The sequence below is a fragment of the Salmo salar genome, chromosome ssa03 (genome assembly GCF_905237065.1).
Source record: "Salmo salar chromosome ssa03, Ssal_v3.1, whole genome shotgun sequence".
NCBI classification, from domain to species: Eukaryota; Metazoa; Chordata; class Actinopteri; order Salmoniformes; family Salmonidae; genus Salmo; species Salmo salar.
This window is the reverse complement of record NC_059444.1, coordinates 33,298,649-33,325,345: the sequence shown is the minus strand read 5'-3', so window position 1 is coordinate 33,325,345 and position 26,697 is coordinate 33,298,649. Positions and strand designations below refer to the sequence as shown.

Genomic DNA, 26,697 nt, shown 5'->3' with positions numbered 1-26,697 from the left:
GAGATAAGGGGGAACTTTACCTAGCAGGGTCTTGTAGATGAACTGGAGCCAGTGGGTTTGGCGACAAGTATGAAGCGAGGGCCAGCCAACGAGAGCGTACAGGTCGCAGTGGTGGGTAGTATATGGGGCTTTGGTGACAAACTGTGATAGACTGCATCCAATTTATTGAGTAGGGTATTGGAGGCTATTTTGTAAATGACATCGCCGAAGTCGAGGATCGGTAGGATGGTCAGTTTTACGAGGGTATGTTTGGCAGCATGAGTGAAAGATGCTTTGTTGCGAAATAGGAAGCCAATTCTAGATTTAACTTTGGATTGGAGATGTTTGATGTGAGTCTGGAAGGAGAGTTTACAGTCTAACCAGACACCTAGGTATTTGTAGTTGTCCACATATTCTAAGTCAGAACCGTCCAGAGTAGTTATGCTGGACGGGCGGGCAGGTGCAGGTAGCGATCGGTTGAAGAGCATGCATTTAGTTTTACTTGTATTTAAGAGCAGTTGGAGGCCACGGAAGGAGAGTGGTATGGCATTGAAGCTCGCCTGGAGGGTATTTAACACAGTGTCCAAAGAAGGGCCAGAAGTATACAGAATGGTGTCGTCTGCATAGAGGTGGATCAGAGACTCACCAGCAGCAAGAGCGACATCATTGATGTATACAGAGAAAAGAGTTGGCCCAAGAATTGAACACTGTGGCACCCCCATAGAGACTGCCAGAGGCCCGGACAACAGGCCCTCCGATTTGACACATTGAACTCTATCAGAGAAGTAGTTGGTGAACCAGGCGAGGCAATCATTTGAGAAACCAAGGCTGTTGAGGTTGCCGATGAGGATGTGGTGATTGACAGAGTCAAAAGCCTTGGCCAGGTCAATGAATACGGCTGCACAGTATTGTTTCTCATTGATGGCAGTTAAGATATCGTTTAGGACCTTGAGCGTGGCTGAGGTGCACCCATGACCAGCTCTGAAACCAGATTGCGTAGCGGAGAAGGTGCGGTGGGATTCGAAATGGTCGGTAATCTGTTTGTTGACTTGACTTTCAAAGACTTTAGAGAGGCAGGGTAGGATAGATATAGGTCTGTAGCAGTTTGGGTCAAGAGTGTCCCCCCCTTTGAAGAGGGGGATGACCGCAGCTGCTTTCCAATCTTTGGGAATCTCAGACGACACGAAAGAGAGGTTGAACAGGCTAGTAATAGGGGTTGTAACAATTTCGGCAGATAATTTTACAAAGAAAGGGTCCAGATTGTCTAGCCCGGCTGATTTGTAAGGGTCCAGATTTTGCAGCTCTTTCAGAACAACAGCTGACTAGATTTGGGAGAGGGAGAAATGGGGAAGGCTTGGGCGAGTTGCTGTGGGCGGTGCAGTGCTGTTGACCGGGGTAGGGGTAGCCAGGTGGAAAGCATGGCCAGCCGTAGAAAAATGCTAATTGAAATTCTCAATTATACTGGATTTATCGGTGGTGACAGAGTTTCCTATCCTCAGTGCAGTGGGCAGCTGGGAGGAGGTGCTCTTATTCTCCAAGGACTTTACAGTGTCCCAGAACTTTTTTGAGTTTGTGTTGCAGGAAGCAAATTTCTGCTTGAAAAAGCTAGCCTTGGCTTTTCTAACTGCCTGTGTATATTGGTTTCTAACTTCCCTGAAAAGTTGCATATCACGGGGGCTGTTCGATGCTAATGCAGAACGCCACAGGATGGTTTTGTGTTGGTTAAGGGCAGTCAGGTCTGGACAGAACCAAGGGCTATATTTGTTCCTGGTTCTACATTTCTTGAATGGGGCATGCTTATTTAAGATGGTGAGGAAGGCATTTAAAAAAAATAACCAGGCATCCTCTACTGAAGGGATGAGGTCAATATCCTTCCAGGATACCCGGGCCAGGTCGATTAGAAAGGCCTGCTCACTGAAGTGTTTCAGGGAGTGTTTGTCAATGATGAGTGGAGGTTGTTTGACCACTGACCCATTACGGATGCAGGCAATGAGGCAGTGATCGCTGAGATCTTGGTTGAAAACAGCAGAGGTGTATTTAGAGGGCAAGTTGGTTAGGATGATATCTATGAGGGTGCCTGTGTTTACGGCTTTGGGGTGGTACCTGGTAGGTTCATTGATCATTTGTGTGAGATTGAGGGAATCAAGCTTAGATTGTAGGATGGCTGGGGTGTTAAGCATGTCCCAGTTTAGGTCACCTAGCAGCACAAGCTCTGAAGATAGATGGGGGCAATCAGTTCACATATGGTGTCCAGAGCACAGCTGGGGGCAGAGGGTGGTCTATAGCAGGCGGCAACGGTAAGAGACTTGTTTTTAGAGAGGTGGATTTTTAAAAGAAGAAGTTCAAATTGTTTGGGTACAGACCTGGATAGTAGAACAGAACTCTGCAGGCTAACTCTGCAGTAGATTGCAACACCGCCACCTTTGGCCATTCTATGTTGTCTGAAAATGTTGTAGTTAGGGATGGAGATTTCAGAGTTTTTGGCGGTCTTTCTAAGCCAGGATTCAGACACGGCTACGACATCCGGGTTGGCAGAGTGTGCTAAAGCAGTGAATAAAACAAACTTAGGGAGGAGGCTTCTAATGTTAACATGCATGAGACCGAGGCTATTACGGTTACAGAAGTCATCAAAAGAGAGCGCCTGGGGAATAGGAGTGGCGCTAGGCACTGCAGGGCCTGGATTCACGTGTACATCGCCAGAGGGACAGAGGAGGACTAGGCTAAGGGTACGGCTAAAAGCTATGAGAATTGGACATCTAGGACGTCCGGAACAGAGAGTAAAAGGAGCAGGTTTCTGGGGGCGATAAAATAGCTTCAAGGTATAATGTACAGACAAAGGTATGGTAGGATGTGAATACAGTGGAGGTAAACCTAGGCATTGAGTGATGATGAGAGAGATATTGTCTCTAGAAACATAATTGAAACCAGGTGATGTCATTGCATGTGTGGGTGGTGGAACTGAGAGGTTGGATAAGGTATAATGAGCAGGGCTAGAGGCTCTACAGTGAAATAAGCCAATAAACACTAACCAGAACAGCAATGGACAAGGCATTTTGACATTAAGGAGAGGCATGCTTAGCCAAGTTATCAAAAGGGTCCAGTGAGTATTGAGGTCGGTTGTGGTCACGGCGATTCAGACAGCTAGCCGGGCCATGGGTAGCAAGTTGGCAGAAGATGGTCTGTTATTAGCCACCTCGTGCGTTTCCGTCGGTAGATTAGTGGGGTTACGTGTGGTAGAGTGGACCAATCCAATTGGCTAAATAGTTATAGTTATAGTGGCCCAAGAAAATTGGCCGATAGACCTATTCCGATAGCAGCCGATAAGACAGCTAACGATTAGCTGGCCACAGATGGGCGTTCAGGTTACGTCGCGACGGAGGGGCCAGTTGGATAACTCCCTCGGGCAGATAACGTCGGTAGTCCAGTCGTGAAGGCCCGATGGGGCTCCGCAACGGCAGTAAAACGGGTCCGGATAGGTGATTGTAGCCCAGGACTGGCTGATGGAACTGTTCAGCTGGCTAGCTCCGGAATAATTGATATTAGCTCTGGGACCAATGTTAGCCAATAGTCACTCGGATAGCAGCTAGCTAGCTGCAAGATCCAGGTGTAAATGTCCAGAGCTTGCGGTAGAAATCCGGGGATATGGAGAGAAAATAGGTCCGGTATGCTCTGGTCTGAGTCGCGTTGTACAAAACTGGCGATAGCTTTTCGAGCTAAGGAATAGCTGATGACCGCCAACTGTGGTTAGCTGAATTCTAACATTAGCTAGTGAACTGGCTAACTTCTGGCTAACTTCTGTTGTGGATTTCAGATTTGAGGTAAATAATACTTTTTTTAAATTGGTGAGGCGGGTTGCAGGAGAGTGTTTTGAAGTTGAGTTTTTAGAAAAAAAATATATAAAAAGATATGCGAAGAAAAGATGTAAATATATATATATACACGGGACATGACAAGACGAGGACAAAGGACGTCTGACTGCTATCTGCTATGCCATCTTGGATTGGAAAATTGGGTTCCATCACGATCAAGCTGATATTTTCACAGGCAGCCCAATTCTGATCTTTTTAGATTTTCTTCAATAATTGGTCTTTTGACCAATAACATCAGATCTTTTCCAAGCTGATCTGATTGGTCAAAAGACAAAACATTCAGAATAGGGCTGGCTGTGTAACGCAGCCATAGTTCTCACACAATGTGTATATAATGACAGGATTCAATGCCTAGAGTGGATCTTTCATAGGGTACATCCAGTTGAACAATTGTACTTTTCTCTATCCTTTGTCAAATAGAATGTTCTGAATAAACCTGACATATCCTTTTATTTGAACAAACAAACAAAAATACAGAACCATATCTATGAATATAATTATCAAACACATCTTGCTTTTTCAACTGTTTAAATGACTAAAAGTCAAACGATGTCTAAGTGTCCAAATCTATAATTTTGATAGGTTTAACTTCCTCTCAACAACAAAAGTGTATTTTAAAGCTTTCCTGTCCATTCAGTCTTATCAAAATAGAGAGTTTTAAAAATGAATATCAGTAGGGAAAATACCTTCTTGGTACATGTAGCTGCAGTTATCTCAGGAGTGGGGCCAGGACATCTTTTCCCTCACCTTTTCTTCCACGTCAGTTTATGGGGAAAACTCCAAGATTGAAGCAACCGTGCATGCAGACAACTCATGCAGAAACAGAAACCCAGGGCTTTTTCACTACCTTGGAACCAGGCTTTGGGCATATACTGTATATAATTAAGGAAAAAGTGCTCACTTTGATTAGCGTTCCACCTCTGTCATTGACGTCATGAAAAAGGCTTGAGTTTCTGACACGTTGCATTGCGTTATTTTGTTTGTAGTGCAGTGCAGATCTACAAACCAGTGCATTGTGGGAGACTCAAATTACCAGATTGTCGCTCGGACAACGCTGTGGTCGCTTCTTGCGCATGAAGTAACCCAAAACCTTATCCTTAAATACCTAAATAAAAGAACATCTCGTTAACATCACAACAATCCAGACACATGCAAACACTTCAACCCATATAGACAGACAATATCATTAGGTTAGGGGCTTATCTTATTTTTGATTCAATTCAGATAATTCATCATCCTTAAATCTACAGTACTACTTGAGAATACTTGTAGGTGATTAAACAAATGTGAGTGCTTCCACTTTACCTCATATAAGTAGTCAAATATTTCCAGTATCGTTAAAACACTGGCTCCAATGAACAGACCCATCTGCCCTCCGATGTCACCTGAAAAGAGGATGACAGATGAACAGACATGGACAGGCAAAAACACAGTCGGTCAGGTAATAACATAGTGCCTAAAACCATTCTTGGAACATTTACTTTAACTCTTAGTATCTCAGCCAGCTGAGCGGAACTGTGAGACTGTGAACTGTCCATCCAGAAGTTGCTTTTTATCTGCCTCTCCTGACTGAGTGCTCTTTTCAAGTACAATATAAAAATACATTCAGCCGAGACTTTAAAAGAAAAGGTTAAAAAGTAAATAGCCTTAAAAGGAGTTTAGCCCAGCAGACATGATCACACAATGGGACATCATGTAGTGCTTCCTGAGGATTTGAGTTTTAGGTCTAGTACGTTTCCTCTCTGTCTGTTAAAACAGATAATGAGCCTGGTGGGGAAAATAATCTCTCACCAAGCAACCCTGCAATTTCATACGCTTTCTTCTGCTCAATCTTCTCATAATTCAACGCCTCAAAGAAGATGTCCAGGACTAGTACGTTTTCTCTAGGAACAAAAAAAAACATATTCAAAAGGTGTTACACTGTAATGTACATCTTAGAGATACAAATGATTGATTTTGTTTATCAATTCGGAGACATTTTGCACTACTTTTCAATCGTAATGTGAACTGTGGATAACAAAATCATGCTTCATTTATGATAGATTTTTTTTAAATCAAAATGCAAACATATGATCCCCACATCACTTATGTTAACTCACTTTAAATATCCAGGCACTTACCCGATGTATTGCTCAGTTTTGTTGAATTTCTTGGCCAGATATTTGGCAGAGGCTTTACTGGGTATTTTCACCATGGACAGCTCCTTGCCATAGCGTATCATGTTGCATGGTGTCTCACACACACAGTAGTCATTGTCCTTTTCTACCAAGAAGTCTGTGGAGGATGACAATTGAACGGGAGTCTATGTTTTCAAAAAGGTAATAAGAATATAGCCTACTGGAAACAATTCACCCAGTCAGCTGTCCCCACATGCTTCAAGATGGCCACCATTGTTCCTGTACCCAAGAAGGCAAAGATAACTGAACTAAATGACTACTGCCCCATAGCACTCACTTCTGTCATCATGAAGTGCTCTGAGAGACTAGTCAAGGGTCATATCACCTCTACCATACCGGCCACCCTAGGCCCACTTCAGTTTGCATACCGCCCCAACAGGTCCACAGACAATGAAATCGCCATCACACTGCCCTATCCCATCTGGACAAGAGGTAAGAATGCTGTTCATTGACTACAGCTCAGCATTCAACACAATAGTACCCTCCAAGCTCATTATCAAGCTGGAGGCCCTGGGTCTCAACCCCGCCCTGTGCTATTGGGTCCTGGACTTTCTGACGGGTCGCCCCCAGGTGGTGAAGGTAGGAAACAGCATCTCCACTCCGCTGATCCTCATCACTGGGGCCCCACAAGGGTGCGTGCTCAGCCCCGTCCTGTACTCCCTGTTCACCCACCACTGCGTGGCCATGCATGCCTCCAACTCAATCATCAAGTTTGCAGACAACACAACAGTAGTGGGCTTGATTACCAACAATGACGAGACAGCCTACAGAGAGGAGGTGAGGGCAGGGAGGCTGAAGAAATTTGGCTTGTCACCCAAAACCCTGACAAACTTTTACAGATGCACAATCGAGAGCATCCTGTCAGGCTGTATCAACGCCTGGTACGGCAACTGTATCGCCGTCAACCGCATTGCTCTCCAGAGGGTAGTGCGGTCTGCACAAGGCATCACTGGAGGCAAACTACGTGCCCTCCATGACACCTACAGCACCCAATGTCACAGGTAGGCCAAAAAGATCATCAAGGACATCAACCACCCAAGCCACTGCCTTTTCACACCGCTACCTTCCAGAAGGCGAGGTCAGTACAGGTGCACCAAAGCTGGGACCGAGAGCCTGAAAAACAGCTTCTATCTCAAGGCCATCAGACTGCTTAACAGCAATCACTAACTCAGAGATTGATTGACATTGAGACCTAATCACTGGCCACTTTAATAAATGGATCACTAGTCACTCTAAACAATGCCACTATAAATAATGGCACTTTAATAATGTTTACATATCTTACATTACTCATATCATATGTATATACTGTATTTTATACCATCTATTGCACCTTGCTTATGCCTCTCGGTCATCGCTCATCCATATATTTATATGTACATTTTCTCATTCACCCCTTTAGATTTTTGTGTATTAGATAGTTGTTGGGAAATTGTTTGATTACTTGTTAGATATTACTGCACTGTCGGAACTAGAAGTACAAGCATTTCGCTACACTCGCATTAACATCTGCTAACCATGTGTATGTGACCAATAGAATTTTATTTATTTTATTTGAAAAGTAGTGCAATTCAAAAGATGCTGCAAAAACAACCTTTGCTTTTCAGCAGTTCCTTATTTCAAAATTGTATAAAAGCTTACTTACTAATATATAAACTAAAATGTTACAGAAGCCCTGACACCAAAGGCAGCATTTAAAAAAAATACTTAGACTTGTTTGAACGACTTAGCCTCTTGACGGTCGCCTAGGATAGGGGGCGCTACAGCGATTTTTGAAAAAAATGTGTGCCCATTTTAAACGGCCTCCTACTCAAACTCAGAAGCTAGGATATGCATATAATTAATACTTGTGGATAGAAAACACCCTAAAGTTTCTAAAACTGTTTGAATGGTGTCTGTGAGTATAACAGAACTCATATGGCAGTCAAAACCCCGAGACAGATCGTAACAGGAAGTGGAATTCTGAATTGCGGACTCAACTTCATCACTTTGCCTATAAATCACACCGTGAGCAATGGTTCATTGAGCACTTCCTATTGCTTCCACTAGATGTCCCCAGTCTTTACAAAGTGGTTTGAGCCTTCTACTGTGAAAACTGACACAATGAGAGTCTGTGGAACGTGGTCACATGAGGAGGGCCATCACCATTATGACGCCGGCGCCCCTGGCTACCCTCCCCTTTTGAAACGTTTTGAAAGACAATTCAATCGTCACCCTTGAATGTTATTGGAGCTCTGGTTGAAAGATTTATGTTATACAACGTTTGACATGTTTGAACGAACCTAAATAAAAAAAAAATGCATTTTGTTGAAAGAGGAGTCCCGCGGCCGACAGAACTTTTGGAGCAGCCTTCAGAACGTGCTAACAAGAACAAGCTATTGGAACATAAAGGATTAACTTTTTCGAACGAAAATACATTTGTTGTGGACCTGGGATTCCTGGAAGTGCTTTCTGATGAAGATAATCAAAGGTAAGGGATTATTGACAATAGTATACAAGAGTAGATTTGATATGCGATTGTTCCAAGATGGCGCTGACCTGTAACAGTAGCCTGTATCGCATCCCCTTTTATCGCAAAGTGTGATTACCCAGTAAAGTTATTTTTAAATCTGGCATTACAGGTGCTTTCAAGAGATATTCATCTATAAATCTTAGAATGACAATATTACATTTTAAAAATGTTTTCAAATAGTAATTTAGTAAATTGTAGCACTGTTTCACCGGATGCATTTGAGGGAAAATAGTTAGTCAACGTCACGCGCCGATGTAAAATGCTGTATTTATATATAAATATGAACTTTATCGAACAAAAGAATGCATGTATTGTGTAACATGATGTCCTAGGAGTGTCATCTGATGAAGATTGTCAAAGGTTAGTGCTGCATTTAGCTGTTTTTTGGTTATTTGTGATGCATGTGGTTGGTCGGAAAATGGCTATGTGGCTACTTTTACGATATACTCCTCTAACATAATCTAATGTTTTGCTTTTGCTGTAAAGCCTTTTTGAAATCGGACAACGTGGTTCGATTCAGGAGAGGTGTATCTATAAAACGATATAACAGTCCTATATTTGAAAAAAATTAAAAAATAAAATGTGTTATGCTAATGGCGATAGGATTTTTCGCTGGATGCGGGACGGAGCCCGCCCAGAGGTTAATAAACTAATTTAAACGACTTAGTGTCTCGTTCTAATGACTTAGTATCTTATTGAAACAACTTAGTTAAAAAAGTTGTTCAAACGTCTTTCAAACGAGATACTGAGTCATTCAAGCGAGATACTACTATACTCATTTGAGCGACTTATTATCTAGTTTGAATGACGTCATTGTTATTTTATCTAATTAGGCCTCATTTGTTATGTAGCTTGTCAGACCATGTAATGGTTGCTGCAGCCATTCCTTCACTGATTCCATCCATTGTACAACTGAATGCCTTCAACTGAAATGTGTCTTCCGCATTTAACCCAACCCCTCTGAATCAGAGACTGCCCTAATCAACATCCACGTCTTCGGCGCCCATGGAACAATGGGCCTTGCTCAGGGGCAGAACGACAGATTTTTACCTTGTCAGCTCGGAGACACCTGTACTGTACAATGTCAGATATAGATTTGAAATGTCTTACATTTTAAGTTTGCATCCCAATATTACATCACAGAAAACTGAAATATAACAAAACCTTTTGACATAAAAACACTGTATTTTCAGTGTAAAAAAAGAAAGAATGCTTATTAATTATGAAATTATGAAAAGTATTAATAACATTCCGCCCATGAGGCCACTAGGTAAATTGACTGCAGGAAAGGGGTCTACTTACATACAGGAATATTAGTGGGAATATAGCCATAATATAAACAAGATAAAGGAGAATGGAATGTGTATGCTATTTCTGGAAAATCTATTACATTTAAGTTGGGACCGGCACAGAGTCCAGTAGGATAGTGTTACAAGGCTACATAGTCATATTGTATAAACTGCCTTAATTTTGCTGGACCCCAGGAAGAGTAGCTGCTGCCAAAGCAGCAGCTAATGGGGATCCATAATAAATACAAATACAAATACAAAATAGGTCTATACTTCACCACTGATGGAGGGAACTCAAAGCTGTCCTTGATTGTGAGCTAGAAAGAAATGTTGAATGAGGGCTTGTTTCTCAGAGCGGGTAAAGTTATTCCTGACATAAGGAATAGACATAGGGAATAGGCCCAGGTGGAATGAGCATAGATGGAGCCCTGAACACACTTTCGTGGGGACAGAGGGGTAGCAATCTCTAAAGAACAGTTTCAGATGAATGTGCAAATGAATTAGACTAAACGGGTTGCAGTTGTGCGACCTGATATTCAGGCGATTTGCTCCTATATGTATTATTTTGTATATAGTTTATGTAAGTAGCTCACTAAAGTTTATTGCACAGTACTGGCCGCCTACTTGTTTTCTTTCTTCAATCCAATAAAAAAATAGCACATTAAACACTGTAAGAAATAAACATTTTTCAGAAATAGCATCCACACACGGGAGCGGCATTTTTGTTCTCAACAATCTAAACACAATACCCCATAATGACAAAGTGAAAACGTTTTATTTTTTAACAATTAACTTTTTATTTTATTTACTTTAACACCCCGGAATCGATACATGTTAGAATCACCTTTGGTAGTGATTACAGCTGTGCGTCTTCCTGGGTATGTTTCTAAGAGCTTTGCACACCTGGATTGAACAATATTTGCACATGATTCTTAACAAATATATTCAAGCTCTGTCAAGTTGGTTGTTGATCAATGCTAGACAGTCATTTTCAAGTATTTCCATAGATTTTCAAGCTGATATAAGTCAAAACTGTAACTAGGCCACTCAGCAACATTCAATGTCATCTTGGTAAGCATCTTGGTAAGCAACTTGGTTAAGCATCTTGGTAAGCCTTGTGTTTTAGGCTATTGTCCTGCTGAAAGGTGAGTTTGTCTCCCAGTGTCTGTTGGAAAGAAAAGTGAACCACGTTTTCCTCCAGGATTTTACCTATGCTTAGCTCTATTCTGTTTATTTTTATTAAAAAAAACGTTCTAGTCCTTGCCGATGAGAAGCATACCCATAACATGATGCAGCCACCACCATGCTTGAAAATGTGAAGAGTGGTACTCAGTGATGTGTTGTGCTGGATTTGCCCCAAACATAACTCTTTGTATTCAGCACATAAAGTGCATTTCTTTGCCACATGTTTGTAGTTTTACTTTAGTGCCTTATTGTTTTAGAGAAGAAAAAAATCTGTACAAGCTTCCTTCATTTCACTCTGTCATTTAAGTTAGTATTGTCGAGTAACTACAATGTTGTTGATCCATCCTCAGTTTTCTCCTATCACAGCCATTAAACTCTGTAACTGTAAGTCACCATTGGCCTCATGGTGAAATATCTGAGCGGTTTCCTTCCTCTCTGGCAACTGAGTTAGGAAGGATGCCTGTATCTTTGTAGTGACCTGGTATATTGATAAACTATCCAACGTGTATTTAATAACTTTACCATGCTCAAGGGTAAATTCAATGTCTGCTTTTTATTTTTACCCATCTACCAATAGACTACCAAAGGTGATTCTAACCATTGTTTGTGAGGCATTGGAAAACCTTCCTGGTCTTTGTGGTTTAATCTGTTTTTAAAATTCACTGCTTGACTGAGGGACACGTGTTGGGTACATACATTACGTAGTCATTCAAAAATCTTGTTACAATATTATTGCACACAGAGGGAGTCCATGCAAATTGTTATGTGACTTGTTATTCACATTTTTACTCCCAAACTTATTTAGGCTTGCCATAACAAGGGGGTTGAATACTTATTGACTGAAGACATTTCAGCTTACATTCTTTCTTCATTTGTAAAAATGTCTGAAAACATAATTACACTTTGATATTATGGGGTATTGTACGAAAGCCAGTGACACAAAATCTCAATTTAATACATTTTCAATTCAGGTTGAACAAAATGTGGAAAAAGTCATAGGGTGTGACAACTTTCTGAAGACACTGTAAATTCCATTCTCCTTTCTCTTGTTTATATTATAGCTATATTCCCACTAATATTCCATTATGTTATTAAGCTTTTAGATGTGTTTTTCCTGCCTTAATAATAATAATAATTGTAATAATTAATTTGTAGAGCACATTTCCCATGCTCAATGCACATGTGAAGTTTGTTGGTGCTTGAGTCTGCGCGCAAATCATTTGACGGATGAAGTTTGAGATTATTTATTCCCTTTTATTTATGAAAAGAAGCTGATACTGGTCCTTCTCTATTTATTTTTTATATTTTAGCTTCAATAAATGTATTTATATTTTGGTGTTTCTCTTAAAAAAAAAAAAAAAACGAAAGCACATTTTACAGTAGCCTATGTATTGCCTACCTAAAACATCCATTAATACATTTGAAGTCCTTCAAAATATAAACTACACATCCTAATGTTATAAAATTGAATGTAAACTAGATAAAGGCTACTGTGGGTGGGGCAGGCTAAATAATTACAACCGAATAGGCCTAATTAAAATAATAGGGATAAAGGAAATGAAAAATGCTAGACAGAGCATGCCCCGATTTTGTGGCTGAGCAGTACCAGAGCAAAATTGGAGCGGGAGAGAAGGCCAACAACATTTCTTAAAATTTTCTCTAATGATGCTCTGCTCCTCGCTCCACACTCGCCCACTTACATGCTCTGGCAGTCAAAAGCAGACGGCCTTTAGGCTGTCAAAGAACTGTCAATGAATAATAATATCAATGGATGGAATCACGAGATACTAAGTCGTTCACACAAGATACTAAGTGGTTCACACGAGATACTAAGTCGTTCACAAGAGATAATTCCAAGAGTAAGTATTTATAATTTTTTTGCCTTGTGCTTCAGGGCTTTCATAAAAATGTTGTGTGGTGTATCTACTAATAACAAGTTCATATTCCTAATATAGATATCATGACCATTGTCTGCCTTACCTAAAGCTGGGTCTGCACAGTCTTTGTACTGCTCGGGTGTGCATACCATTGAGGTCCCTATTCACCGAGAGAAAGCGAGAGAGAGGGCAGTGAGGGGTAAAATAAAAATGTGAACTTCATCCCATTAACGTCATTACATATTCCCATGCAGAACAACAACAACAACAACATTATTCATCCTATTCCATTGATGAACTATGTGATGGTCAAGCCAATGTGTGTGAGTACCCGGCATGTGGACCATCCTGCAGTTACAGTTCTCCACCAGGTAGCGTGTCTCACAGTCGATACGGCAGGCTGTGATGCTGTACGTGGAGAAGAACTCAGAGTCGATGGGAGTGGACTTGCAGTCTCCCCAAGGGGGAGGGAGATACTGAAGCTGGGAAAGAACAGAGCACAGGTTTCCCCTCAGTATGTTGGCACAGTATAGGAACCATTGTCAATAACAGCTAGTCAATCCCAGCCCAGCGGGAAACCCAACATATAAAGTGCACACAAGCAGACAAAAAACAAACAGAAACTAATCAAACATTTAATAAGGGAACGTAATGAAATAAATAGATGTTTTTTGGATGCTGTTCACATCTACAAGATTATTCCACTCAGACGACGGTGTAGCTGGTAAACACAGCTCACAGAAAGCAGCAAGCAGACACCATGCAGTAAATCACTGATGCAAGTCAGGTCTAGTGCTGAAAGGAAAGCAGAGTACCATGGGGGGTATGGAGACAGCGCAAATATAATCTGTAAATATGTAACTTCAGACTGGACACCACAAATAATGGGGAATTATTGTTTTAAATACTTCACAGGGAATGTTCTACTGGATACAGTATGTAGTATGTTTATGATGTTTTTAGATGAATACAATATAATTGTTATCTTGGCAGACTTTATGCAAACCTTGACTTCCTACATTTTAGGAATGAACGCAGCTGATTATGATGTACTGTATGGTAACAAAAACCACAATGTTATTCAAATTATGTTGGATGGGGTACTTTCCCTGATAAACTATTTACAGTGTGATATGGTACAAACAGTACAGAAAACTTCACTCAACATTTTGAAAGTCTAACAGTACTACGAATCTACTTTAAAAAAAATCATTGTTAAGACTTCCAGAAATACTAGCTACTTTTCTAGTCAAAGTGACACATTTTCTTCAACAGTCAATTTGTGCATTCAACAAACAGTACTGCAAAAAAAAAACTGATCAGCGGTACAAAAAATCAGGCATAATTGACCTGGGTACCAACCCAACAACAACTAATGCCAGGTGTGCTACATGGCTTTCAAAATTCGAACATTGTTGAGCCTCACATTAAACGACTGTCTTCCCTGTAGTTTTTTGTCTTGCCAACTTAGTGGTTCGCACACTAAACGATGTGGCAATGACAAGTTTTGAAAACGGTGATCAGCAATAGCCAATGAGAGCTCGCCAGAGAAGAAGCCAGTGAGAATGTGTAGATTCTCAAGCAGGAGCGATGACTACTACTAGTATGCATTTTTACTTGCCTTTAACCAAAGCCAAAGTGTCTCCTCATTACAGCTCTGAAGTTCACAAGTAATGTTATTCAATTCAAAATGTATTGGCTAGATATTTCAACTGTATGGCAAGCGTGAATGTCTGACTGAAAACGTTTATGAGACTGCACCATTATGTGTGCAAGACAAAAAAACAACAGGAAGGACGGTTGTTTAATGTGAGAAGCTCTGTCATGCCTGCTCCCGCTCTCCCTCTCTGGCGCTCGAGGGAGCCAGGCTGCCCTTCATTACGCACACCTGTCACCATCATTACGCGCATTAGCGCTCACTGGACTCCTTCACTTTGTTGATTGCCTTCCCCATTTCTGTCTGCTCCACCGTTTGTTCCCTGTGTCAGCATTAATGTCGTTATGTGTTCTTGTGCAGAAGCTGTCCTGTCCTGTTCCATGTCTGTTGCTATTAAATGTTCACTCCCTGTACCTGCTTCTCATCTCTACCAGCGTCGATCCTTACAGAATGCTGACACCACTAAAATAAGCATCAGGGAGTTTTTGTTTTTGGTTGGTGACGTCTTGTCCAGGTGCCGTCGCCGAGGGAACCGGGGGTGCCTCAGCTAGCTTATCGGGTTTCCACGCCTTAGCTCTCTCGAGAGGTCTTCTTGCCTCGGTGGGCTCGGCAGGCACCCACCCCATGTCATGCTTCAACCGGCCCATAGGCTCCCATGCCTCAGCTGGTTCATCAGGCTCCCATGCCTCAGCGGGATCGGGCTTCTACGCTCCAGCCTGTTTGTCCAGCGCCCGTGCCTCAGCCGTCCCGTCAGGCTCACCCAGGTGGGATGGCAGGTGGCGCTCCTGGGGGGGGGGGTGTTCTGTCACACCTGCTCTCCCTCTCTGGCGCTCTCTGGCGCCAGGCTGCCCTTCATTACGCACACCTGTCACCATCATTACGCGCATTAGCGCTCACTGGACTCCTTCACTTTGTTGATTGCCTTCCCCATTTCTGTCTGCTCCACCGTTTGTTCCCTGTGTCTGCATTAATGTCGTTATGTGTTCATGTCACGACGCTGTCCTGTCCTGTTCCATGTCCATTGCTATTAAATGTTCACTCCCTGTACCTGCTTCTCGTCTCTACCAGCGTCGATCCTTATGTTTGGATTTTGAAAGATGTGTACGCCCGGCATAAGTCTTGAAGTGACTTACTATGTAAAACTTGAAGTCTTCATTAAGCCTACAGGCTCTCATAACCATTGTCCCCTTAAGAAATAAAAACCCAGAGGAAATATCAGATCCTCTAGACGGATAGAACTTTACTCTAAAAGGGTAATAAACCACATTAAACACAACATTGGCCATTAGGAGACATTAAGCAGATGAAGAGTATCCTAGCAGTATGAAACATTCAAATGCAAAGCCCTGAACAACAAAACAAACAAAACAACTGCACAATAATACTGGTTGCACCATATAAAACAGCTTGTATGAAGACAAAGAATGGATAATGACTGCTGGACGTGTTAGCTGAAGTGGAAAGGATAGTATTATGTGTTCCTAATCCATAGTATTGGTAGTTATAATGAGACAGAAGACAGAGATGAACCAGGAAGGGACAGACATTGAAATGTAGTCACTACAGCCACATGGAGGGAGATGATTGGTCCATTCCGTCATGAAGACTTGAAGGGGGAATGTAATTGGGTGGCTTTTAGCTTGTGGCATACATGCAGCATACCCGGACAGACATACGGTACGCTACCCGCTGCTCTTGGGAGGAAACAAACGTTTGGAAGCCGGGGGCGACCCCAAAGCCCAGCTGGTGGGGGAAAGGAGGCTCTGACTGTGTGTGAATCTGAACCTTTACTCCGGCCTCATAGGACGTCTCATCTGGGGGAGGGACCAGTAAACACGTCACCACCAACAGAGAGCAGTAACAGCGATGCATTAACGAATAGGACAACATCTGTCAAAGCCCTTGGTTTGGACCCCGAATATAAGCAGTCAGCCAGCCATCCAGCCTATAGGTGTTCATCTTACTGAGCCCCAAAACAGCAGTGCCCAGATCTGAGGACACCAGCCCAAATTAGTTCAGAAACGTTGATTTCTTGTCATTCAGCCATCTTGCAATATTTGATCATACCCACTGAAAGCTTGATTGGTTGACATGTTTGTAAACATATTGTTCCAAATTTCAACACCAAGTGATTCTATGTTTTGTTGGTGTATAATTAATGTGTCCTTTAAAGACTGGCTTTAGGTCAGATTTGTCTTCCACTGAGATTGGGAGAGGGTTACATGTTTGTATCATGTGGTTGTAGTGAGGTAGATATGGGTGGTTCTGGTGAAGGGAAGTATGATAAGTCATGTATTCACCAGTTCCTCTGAAAAGGGCTTGAAAAGCTTTAAAGAGTCGAAGGATACTGGGTTAAAAAATGTATCAAACAATTTGGATTGATTTGAGATGGTGATACTGGTATGATAGTTGAATCCGTTCAGATTTATATGACACAATAATCAATTCAGTTCAATTAATGTCAATGAATTGCTCTAGTCATTAGAGGAGATGAATTTCATATCAACTGCAAATAACAGATATTTTAGAAGGAAAGTCGGTTGAATTCAGAGTTGTTTTTATTGTGATGTCCAATTGTCTGTTTTAGAGATGCACTGCATCGATAACCTCATGTTATTCTTTAGAATCTGGAGAGAGGTGTTTTGAAGAGCCCCTTGATAGAAAATCTTCTTTGGGATAAAATAACTTGCTGACTAACTTGTAGGTCAAGGTGTAATTTTCCATGTATTCAAATATTTTTCTGGTAATTATTTATAATCCTGATAATTACATTATGTAACTCAGTCAGCGGGAAAAGTTACATAAACCCTGAACCCTGAGTTTTCACTAACTCTGAAGAGAAACTAAAGTTGTGACTTGTACAGTTAATAAGATGTGTATCTTCAATGAGTCTATAAAACATGACATTGTGAGTCCAATGACACTTTGAGGTCCTTCAAAATAAAGTGGTTGCCAAAGGAAATATCTGTCTGTAGATCACAGCTGTATTTCACCTTCCTGTCACTGTTTCAAGTTATAATCACAGGATTTCATAAGCTGCAGGCTGAGTGGCATGTTATTGCAATAGATTTGATAGTGTGTGTTGTTGGGGAAAAATGGTATGTTGCAGTCTAATGCTATGTAAATGCTTGAGTTGAATAACACTATCTGTCCTATATCACTGGTCATTTTCATGTCCAGTACCCTCTTCATACACCGCACAAAATAGTGATTTGTTACTGGCTCCTTGTCTAAAGGCCCAGCAAAGGCTGAATTCTTGTTATATCTCTTTAAGCTCTAAAGATCTTATCACTCCCCAATCTTAGACACATAGGCTGTGAAAACTGGTTAGAACCTGTTCTTGTTTGTACAATGCTTTAAGAAATTGGAGCCAAGTACCCCTTATCTCTCATGTAAGCTTGCCTCCCCTAGGAAGGGTAAACAGCTCTTTGTGTAGATGAAATATAATTCATCTGTAATAGTTAAGTTCCTCTCCAGTTTCATCCTGAGTGTGAGCTTCCCTGAAATTGCTTGAATAAACTCTTAGAAAACGGAATAATGAGCTCGGCCTTGTTCCTTGGAACGAGTTTTCCTCAACAGTGTGATGCTACAGTATTTTTTATCGTCTTAAAATGATTACTCATTTTCATGACATGTTTTGATGTGAAAATCAATGTGGGTATTATGGGCATGTACTGTACCTCCCTCTATTAATGAAGTCCAGGGAATTGTTGGGAGCATACCCCGAACGTTATTACTTTTCTCTCTCTCCACTGATTACAGGGAAAGGACTCTGCTAAGAGGGTCTGTTAATTACCTATAGCATTAGCCAATTAGCTATTTGAGATTCAGGATTATCATTTTTTTTAAGTCTAGGCTCCATTATTTTAATGTTTGATCAAGGAAATTGATGTTTGACATTCACTGACATAATCTGGAATCTGTTACGATCGTCTGAAGAACTGGACCAAGGTGCAACGTGGTAGGCGTACATTTTACTTTTAATAAAAATGACACCGGAAAAACAACAAAATACAAAAACGAACGTAAAGCTATATGCAGTGCAGAAAGCAACTACACACAAACAAGATCCCACAATCACAGGTGGGAAAAAGGGCTGCCTAAGTATGATCCCCAATCAGAGACAACAATAAACAGCTGCCTCTGATTGGGAACCATACTAGGCCAACAAAGAAATAGAAACCTAGATATGCCCACCCAAGTCACACCCTGACATAACAAAATAGAGAATAAAAAAGGCTCTAAGGTCAGGGCGTGACAGAATCTGTGTACTGTACAGCGTGAGAAGGGTGCTGTAATCCTGTCCTATGGTTACAGTTAGTGACAATGACAGGACAGTGAAATAGATGACCTAAGGATTTGAAAAAAAGGATGGCCATTGCGAACACGAGGAAAGTGGACGTCTCGGGGACGTTTCAGTTCAGTTCGGTATGAAAATGACACTTGAGGTCCTAACATTGCCTTATTTTAATATTCGTATCTGACAACTGGCTGATGCCTATTAGGGAATATTGCTCCATTTTGACTGGTCACAGAGCCCATCAGATACAGGCTAATTGGACCGTGCTTACAGGCACTGTAGCCTATAGCTAAGTCTTTTTTCAGCTCTAATTTCAATATCATCTGAAATTTATCCACACAAGGTAAATTAAATCCTTAGAACATCTGTTTGATAAGATGTACCAGATATGCTCCATTATCCATGATTTGTATTTATACTGAGTGGAGTTGATTTAAGCGAGAGAGCCTCTGAAGACGTGTAACTTCTGCTGAATGAGTGCTACTCTTGGGAGCCAATTCTGACTACACTTTAATCACGGCCAGTAATTCAAGCTTAATAATTTTTTTGTCCCTCTCTTGCAAAGCCACGATGATTGTGCTACATTGCTTTTTTTTGTTACACCAGAAAATGTAAAGTTCACACTGAAATGGTTTTCCTTTTTACAGAAAAAGTTAACAACGGCTTGCTATGGTTCCATGCATTTTGTGAAAAGCAAACCTAAGTCTTCCGAATGTTATTGTTTCTCTCTACATAGTGTTATTACGCATCACTGAATCCAATTTATGCAGCATTCAGCGATATTATACTATTTTTCTCCCATCCTAAGTGGGATCAGTCATTGCCAGCAACATTATATGGAAAATGTACTTTTGAGCTGTCGGAGATGTGTGTGCACTGCCTGGGGTACTTTAGCTCTGGCCCACCAATAACAGTGTAAATAAATTTATAGACAGTGTCTGCTTGGTACATCCAATCCATCTTTCCCTCTGTATCCATTGTTGGATACATAGTGGGTAGCGAATACCACATTGTTACTACTTCAGTTCAGAGTCATTAGACTGTTTTTTGTCCAGGTTTAGCTAATGCCCTGGCTGCATGTTATTCCATGCATGAATGGTAAACACAACTGATTTGGCTCCAGACTCTGAGACACAGAAGGTATAGCCAATGACAAGAGGAGGAAGAAGGGTTGGAGGTTTGGATAAAAACACGGACAAAAAGCAGAGCGAGAGGATGAAGGAAGGAAAGGAGGGAAAGGTGTTTGTGCGAGAGGCTGAGCATTAGATACCAGTTGCTGCTGACATGACACAAAAGTTTGAAAACCAGGGGCCACACCAAATCCCAGCTGGTCAATGAAAGGAGGCTCGTCCTGGCTGTGGATCTGAACCTTGATGCCTGCTTCGTACGAGGTCTCGTCTGTGGATACATACAGCAGGCCAGAGAATGTCACAACAGAAACCTCTGCTCCTCTCCTTAACCGGATTGAAGGCATTAAGTGTTGTGTTGGGAATGGGATGTTTTTTTAAAAATTTTTACTGGATATCTGTTGTTGTGATAAAGCCAATGCTGAAATGCACTGTTAAGAAGGAACATTAAATGTTGTGTTGGATAAATGTTTGAACTGCATTATCTGTTGTTGTAATACTGTCCAGGTGAAATTCTGTGCTAGGAAGGCACCTTAAATGCATGTCTGTTGGCTGGTTGATTTTCAAAGTTCATTCTACCATGGCCCAAAATCCAGTCATTACTGCATTAAAATGGACAGATTAGTTATTGTGGTTCTAACTAAGTGAAGTCATACAACTGCGTACTCACCTGTCTCTCCCCAAACAGGTAAATATTCATCCTGTTGAATGTCTAGCATGATCTCCAGCCCATTTCCTGTCCCGCCTTTTAACGTCGTCAACAACGGGTTGCCGTCCAAGCCAGAGTTGAAGGTGTAGCATTTCCCGTACCGCGTGTAAATCTGCAATAAGAAGAAGGTAAATGACATTAATTCAACGTAACAACGTTGTTTTGACATAGCGAGTAAACATCACAGTCACTTTGTGTAATGGTTTCTCTCTGTCTTGCTCTCTGTCAAGACTAATTTACTGCACGTTGCGGTTGCGGATAGGGTTGCTTGGCAGGTAAGCTTCGGAGGTAATTATCAGAGAAAACACTGAACCAAACAAGATGCTATATAGATTGATGAATGAATAAATAAATGAACACCGGTAACATAGCAACTGGCAATCTTTACCCAGCCCCATTTTATATTCCCCCTGAGTAATTTAGATACTTATTTAGGACTTATTTTCGACCTATTTTCCATTAAAACAGAACGTTTTAGTTAAGCAATATAGGCAAAGCCCACCCACCCTCTCCCATCCCACCAAGCACTAAATTAAGTTGTTCAAATGCAATTTATATTAGGTAGTGCCTTATATTATGGGCCCTAGGAAAGCATTCATTTATGCCATTGCAGCTCAATGGTAATCTAATATTAACTGTTGGTGCACACTATATTTTGCCTGCAGCTGTACCCAGCTAGTTTGACTGATTCAGAGATGTACTGTGCTGATTTTCCAGTATAACAGCACCGTGCTCTTTTAGCACCTCTCACAAATTACATTGACGTTTCATGTATTTTCTTTCTTCAATTTTACACATTTTCTCAGAGATGGGCAACTTTCCTCTCATGTCTGCCAACAGAGCAGAAGTTAGCCTTAGGAGCTTCTTAGAATGCTGCATCTGGCTTTTCATAACTGACACTCATGGCTGGTGAGCTGTAACTTAAAACTAAAAGTTAAAATAGGTAAAGGCAATAAGGCCTTTAAATTCTAGATCCATTTTGCTGCGTAAGGGATTTAATTTCACAGAGGTGGAATTGATTGGCCATGGAGTGCTCTGAGGGTTTTATCTACACTAAGCATGTACTACTGTATGTCATACAGTCATCCTCCACATGTATCTTAATAACCACAGGAAATGAAAAGTGATTTTGCACAAAGGTATAGGCATATACAGTGTACACACAGATGTCGGGTCTTAATTTGACATATATGTCACAGCAAAATGATCCCGCAACAACGTTTAGTCCATAATGTTGCTTGATCGGTGGTTAGGCTATTTGCTGGCCAAAAGTAAGCTACATGAAAAGTGCAATACCGTTGATAAGTGTGGGTTTTCAGTTAATTTATGTAAATCACAAAGCTGGTGCAGGAAACTTCTCAGCAACATAAGAGTGATCAAATGAAGATCCTACATCTGTACACATGGAAATATTGTACATCCAAGATCATGGGATGAGACTTGCTTGCCGCTCTTGTTTTGCTATTTCAACTACCACGTACAAGGTACACCCGTTTGTTGGGAGAATTTTGTCTCATCTAACTACTCAGGCCTTATGATGGATAAGGCCACCACTCATTTTACACTGCCAACTCCCATTTGGTTTGAGCTGGGACATAATATGTCAGTATTTAATAGCCACTGACAGACATTAACATGGTCTAGACAAGCCCTGTTGCTGGAATAATCACCATTGCTGTTCCTGGCTCAATGTTCTGGTCCCACAGCAATACATTTGAAGAGAAACAGTAAACCCATAGGGAGGAATCCTATGGCGTGGGCAACAGATTTTCCTTTCAATATCTATTGCGGTGAAAGTTTTAGAGAGAGGGATGACTCTGGTAGCATAACAAAGCCTCTCTCCAGAGATCAGAGTCAGTCTTCCATGTCCCACCTCAGACCCACATGGGCTCAGACAGACATGACAGGGCTTCAGTTTCCTCTCCCCTCCTGTCCATAATGAGGCCCTCTGAGCAACTGGCCCCTGCCAGAACCAAAATGTAAGATGGAATTCTAACGCTTTTAGGTTTAACCTTATAAAAACAGCAGCTTGAATATAATAAAATCCCTATAACGAGCCTTGCATGCCTCACATTGAAGTACCTAATCTTTGTGGAAAATCTCTGTCAAAACTGTCAAAAGACGGCACCTAAAGACAAAAGTCTTCCTTTAGATGGAATTTGATATAATCGGATAAAACTTGAAATGACACACACGATAAAAATCTCTGTCTCTGTCGGCTACTTAAAGGGATAGTTCACCCAAGTTACAAAATGAAGTATTGGTTTCTTTACTCTGTAAGCAGTCTATGGACAAGGTATGACGGCAATCAATGCATGGATTGCTGTCATACCTTGTTCATAGACTGCTTACAGGTTAAGGCAACCAATTTGTAATTTTGTAATTGGGGTAAACTCTCTTTAAACACAGGTCCCAAGTTGTCTATTCATATTTTTTCAAATCTTATACAGTTGATAAATTGGTTATGTCTAGTGAGCTTTTGAATGTGACTAACAATGACATTTTCTTTACATGTAAAATTGAACAGCAATCTGTTTGAAGACTGCTAATAGCTTTGAGGTAACATTATTGAGAGTAACAGACTGTTATAGACTAGTGCAGTCAGGGGCTTATTTTGACTGATGAGTCATCCACCTCTCTGGGGAATAAGCTCATGAAAGGGATGCACAGTGTCAATAGAATGTCCAGATGTTTAATTTGAGATGCTGAAACTTTCATTAGTACTCATTTATAATGTTTGAATTATTGATGCCTTTATTCTTCTTCCCTGCTAAGAGAGAGGGACACAAAGACGGAGTGTTTTGAACAGTACTTACTAAAGTTCATGTTTTGAGAGGTAACGTGAATGTGATACTTTTGAGGGTTGACTTTGTTATACTGTACCACTGCGCTTCGAAAATCATCCAACATGCAAACAATGCGCAACTGTGATCTATGTTGGAAAGAAAATTAACAGTATTTCTACCCAATCAATACCATCCTATAAACGAGGTGTATCTGTATTCTTTGTATTCTTACAATTCACTGAACAACTATTATTTTGTATAAGCAAAACAAAACAAAAGAAAAGGACAAGACAAATGCATCTGACATGATACCGGTAGCTAGCCATAAAACGTCAGTGTCTTCAATCCTGCCTAGAGAATACCCGCAAGACTGAATATCATTCAAACACACCATTGAATGAATTATTAATACGTTGTACACAAAACGCACATCAGCAACCCCTCACAGACGTCTTTCGTGATATCTCTAGGCTATATTACTTTACATACAGTGGTGAAGTTCTGGCGAGTACAGTTTTCCCCCCGGAACCTGCATTCCAGCAACATGTCCTCCAGTTGGTGGCCCAGCCTGCCAATCATCTCGGTGGTGTTGACATGGTAATGAGGAGGCGGGGTGTAGCCGTTGAAGTCCAGCAGGCTGAGAAGGTTGTACTTGTGGTTGTCCCTCAGAAGTGCCAGGCTCCTCTCCATAACCGAGTGGTTCTGGTGCATCAGGTCCATCCAGTAGCCACAGTGGTACAGGTCATCCTTGGTCAGACTGGACACCCGGAACAGGTTATGGTTGCAGAAGGTCACTGCTGGGAAGGACATGTTATGAGCCCACTCCATCTTAATCCTGGTGACGGCCGGGTAGGACATCAGGTAGAGGATGCGGTTCCAAGACCAGGTGAACAAGAGACTCACACACACAAAGACGGCCAGGAGCCAAAGGACCCGCTGGGTCAGGGTCTTGTCTGGGGAGAAGACGAACATCAGCCCGTGGACTTTTGTCCTCCTCATGAAAGCTACGGTGATCTCCATCAATGATTGTTTTAGCATGCTCTTCCTCCTCTTTCCTGTTTTGTACTGGATAGTGGTCTCCTGGGCATCGTTAGGTAGAGACCCAGGGCTGATTGATTCTGATGTGGGGGCAGTTACCATGATGATCTCTGTTCCAAGGCTACACATACGGTTCAAGCCAAAAGGCAGTCTTTTTAGTCAAGCTTCGGGCTATTCATTTTACATACAGACATCATGATGGGTTTTCTGGTTGAATTGGTGTCATAAATTCCAGGCAAAACACAAAAATAATATATTTTCCGATGCTCCAGATACACACAGCTGTCCAGTACTCGGGCTTGAATAGTCTTTGCAAACCAAACAAACAAAAGGCATGTACTGTATTTGACTTTTTAGGGATATACAACTGATTGATTTACATCACGATTTAATAAAAAATGCCGCATTAATTTCTCGATCGACAGAATTCTTCTCTTTATTATCCAACACTAGTCTCTCATCAACAGATGAACGGGTGTGATAATAACATGTTGCAGGTGCAGGGGTCTAGTTCAATTCCTGAAGCAATCAGTCACTTAGGAAATCTGTAAAGACATACCCTGTTGCTCAGATGTTGTTTCACTCTTTTTCCTCATCACCTTCTTCTCATCTCCGCAATGCTGCTCCCAGTTTCCAGTGATTTGTGCCTTTTGTGCAGAAGCTGCCTAGAAAGCTCTCAACTCCTCCCTCCTACTCAGCTGGAGGAGATACTTTTGGTCTTTGGACTTAAAGCAGGAATATAAAGCTATTTTCCCTCCTCACTCTCTTCTCTCTACAGTCGAATGGGAATGAGGGGGAGCCAGTGAGTGAAATTGCTTCCCTCCAGTGATGGAATAGGCACTCCAATAATGGCAAAAATGGGAGGTGGGTAAGGGGAAAGGTATTTCCACCACTCATGCATAAATATTAAGAGTGGTCCAGAATAAAATACAGCAAAAAGTCCTAATGCAACAAAGAAGGGCTGATTACACTCTGCTAGTGGTGCAAAAGTAGCAGTTTTTTTACATGGATCGATAAAAACGGTATTATTGATAAACCAGAGAACAGCAATCTAGATACTAGCCAATAGGCAAGAACTCAAATTACACACTCAGAATTCTATTTGGAAGTTAAATGCATTACAGTAATCAGGCAATATCAAATATCACTTTTACCACTTGTTTATGGTTCTTCAGGTCTTAGACAGTTCTACATGTTAGTTTCACAAATAAATTGCAATGAAGAACAGGGAGCTTCTACACAATTAACAGATATGAAGCACCATTCTGTTGATTTGTTTGGACAGCCTCTCAGAGCCTCAAGAGCCAGCTAGGCAGAGGAAATTGGACCCAAGAGTATTGAGATCCATGTCATTTTACGACATAATCAGCACAGCACTCTTGCAAGTGTGCTACAAGTTAGTTCCTCATTGGAGTATAATAGACATAATATTCTGTTAATTGGGAAAAGTCCTACAGTAATTGTAGCAGATACTTATTGAGGCTCAAAACACTGAAACAGATGTTCAAAGACTGAAGAAAAAACGTTCTTGAAATACCCAGGCAGTCACCGGTATCTAGCAAGCAGTGGAGGCTGCTGAGGGGAGAACGGATCATAATAATGGCTGGAACGGAGAAAATGGAACGGCATCAAACACATTAAAACCATGTGTTAGATGCATTTGATACCATTCCGCTCGAGCCATTACCATGAGCCCGTCCTCCCTAATTAAGGTGCCACCAACCTCCTGTGCTAGCATGTCACACCTTTGTTACTGCCATGTTGCAAACTTATTTTAATTCATTTTCAAGTCAATTTTAGGGTACAGCATATATTTCTCAGATACAGCCTACTTCTGTGACTTTTTTCCTACTAATTCCCCTTGGAACCAGGTGTCTGTCTGTGTTTGGAATGTTGAGCATCCCAGTGATGAGTGTAATGCTGCAATAATGTGCATAAGTGGTCCAGGAATGACAAAAGCATCCAATTAACTCTAAAAGATACTCTGATATTCATAAACTGGCATGACACATTCTTTAAACCATGTGCTTCATGGTGTCCCCAACTCTCATTCAAGCAAAAAGGCTGTGTCAATACATAGTCCTGAATATTAAACAGGATATGATAGAGTCTCTCCCGTTTAGGACAGCCTCTCATTGACTAGACGTAGAATAGTAAATGTAAATCCACCTCATCACAGATAACTTTAACAA

The 26,697-nt window shown here is 41.3% G+C and overlaps 1 protein-coding gene across 6 annotated transcripts in view; it reads right to left on the bottom strand.

The window, feature by feature from the left end:
* The window catches only part of LOC106599832 (acid-sensing ion channel 1C), a 204,169-nt gene that overhangs the window by 4,722 nt on the left and 172,750 nt on the right, over positions 1-26,697 (bottom strand). For 2 of the 6 annotated variants that reach the window (XM_014191173.2, XM_014191177.2), the window contains exons 1-9: positions 23,957-25,275; positions 20,643-20,793; positions 20,116-20,243; positions 13,220-13,370; positions 12,992-13,048; positions 5,969-6,122; positions 5,640-5,731; positions 5,154-5,233; positions 4,882-4,953 (exon numbers count right to left, since the gene is read on the bottom strand). In XM_014191173.2, coding sequence (XP_014046648.1) covers positions 4,882-4,953; positions 5,154-5,233; positions 5,640-5,731; positions 5,969-6,122; positions 12,992-13,048; positions 13,220-13,370; positions 20,116-20,243; positions 20,643-20,793; positions 23,957-24,634 — 1,563 coding nt within the window. In that variant the 5' untranslated portion in view covers positions 24,635-25,275. Of the gene's footprint in view, positions 1-4,881; positions 4,954-5,153; positions 5,234-5,639; positions 5,732-5,968; positions 6,123-12,991; positions 13,049-13,219; positions 13,371-16,231; positions 16,360-20,115; positions 20,244-20,642; positions 20,794-23,956; positions 25,276-26,697 lie in introns of those variants that run through there. The other 4 variants (XM_014191175.2, XM_014191178.2, XM_014191181.2 and 1 more) reach the window with 3 other exon arrangements.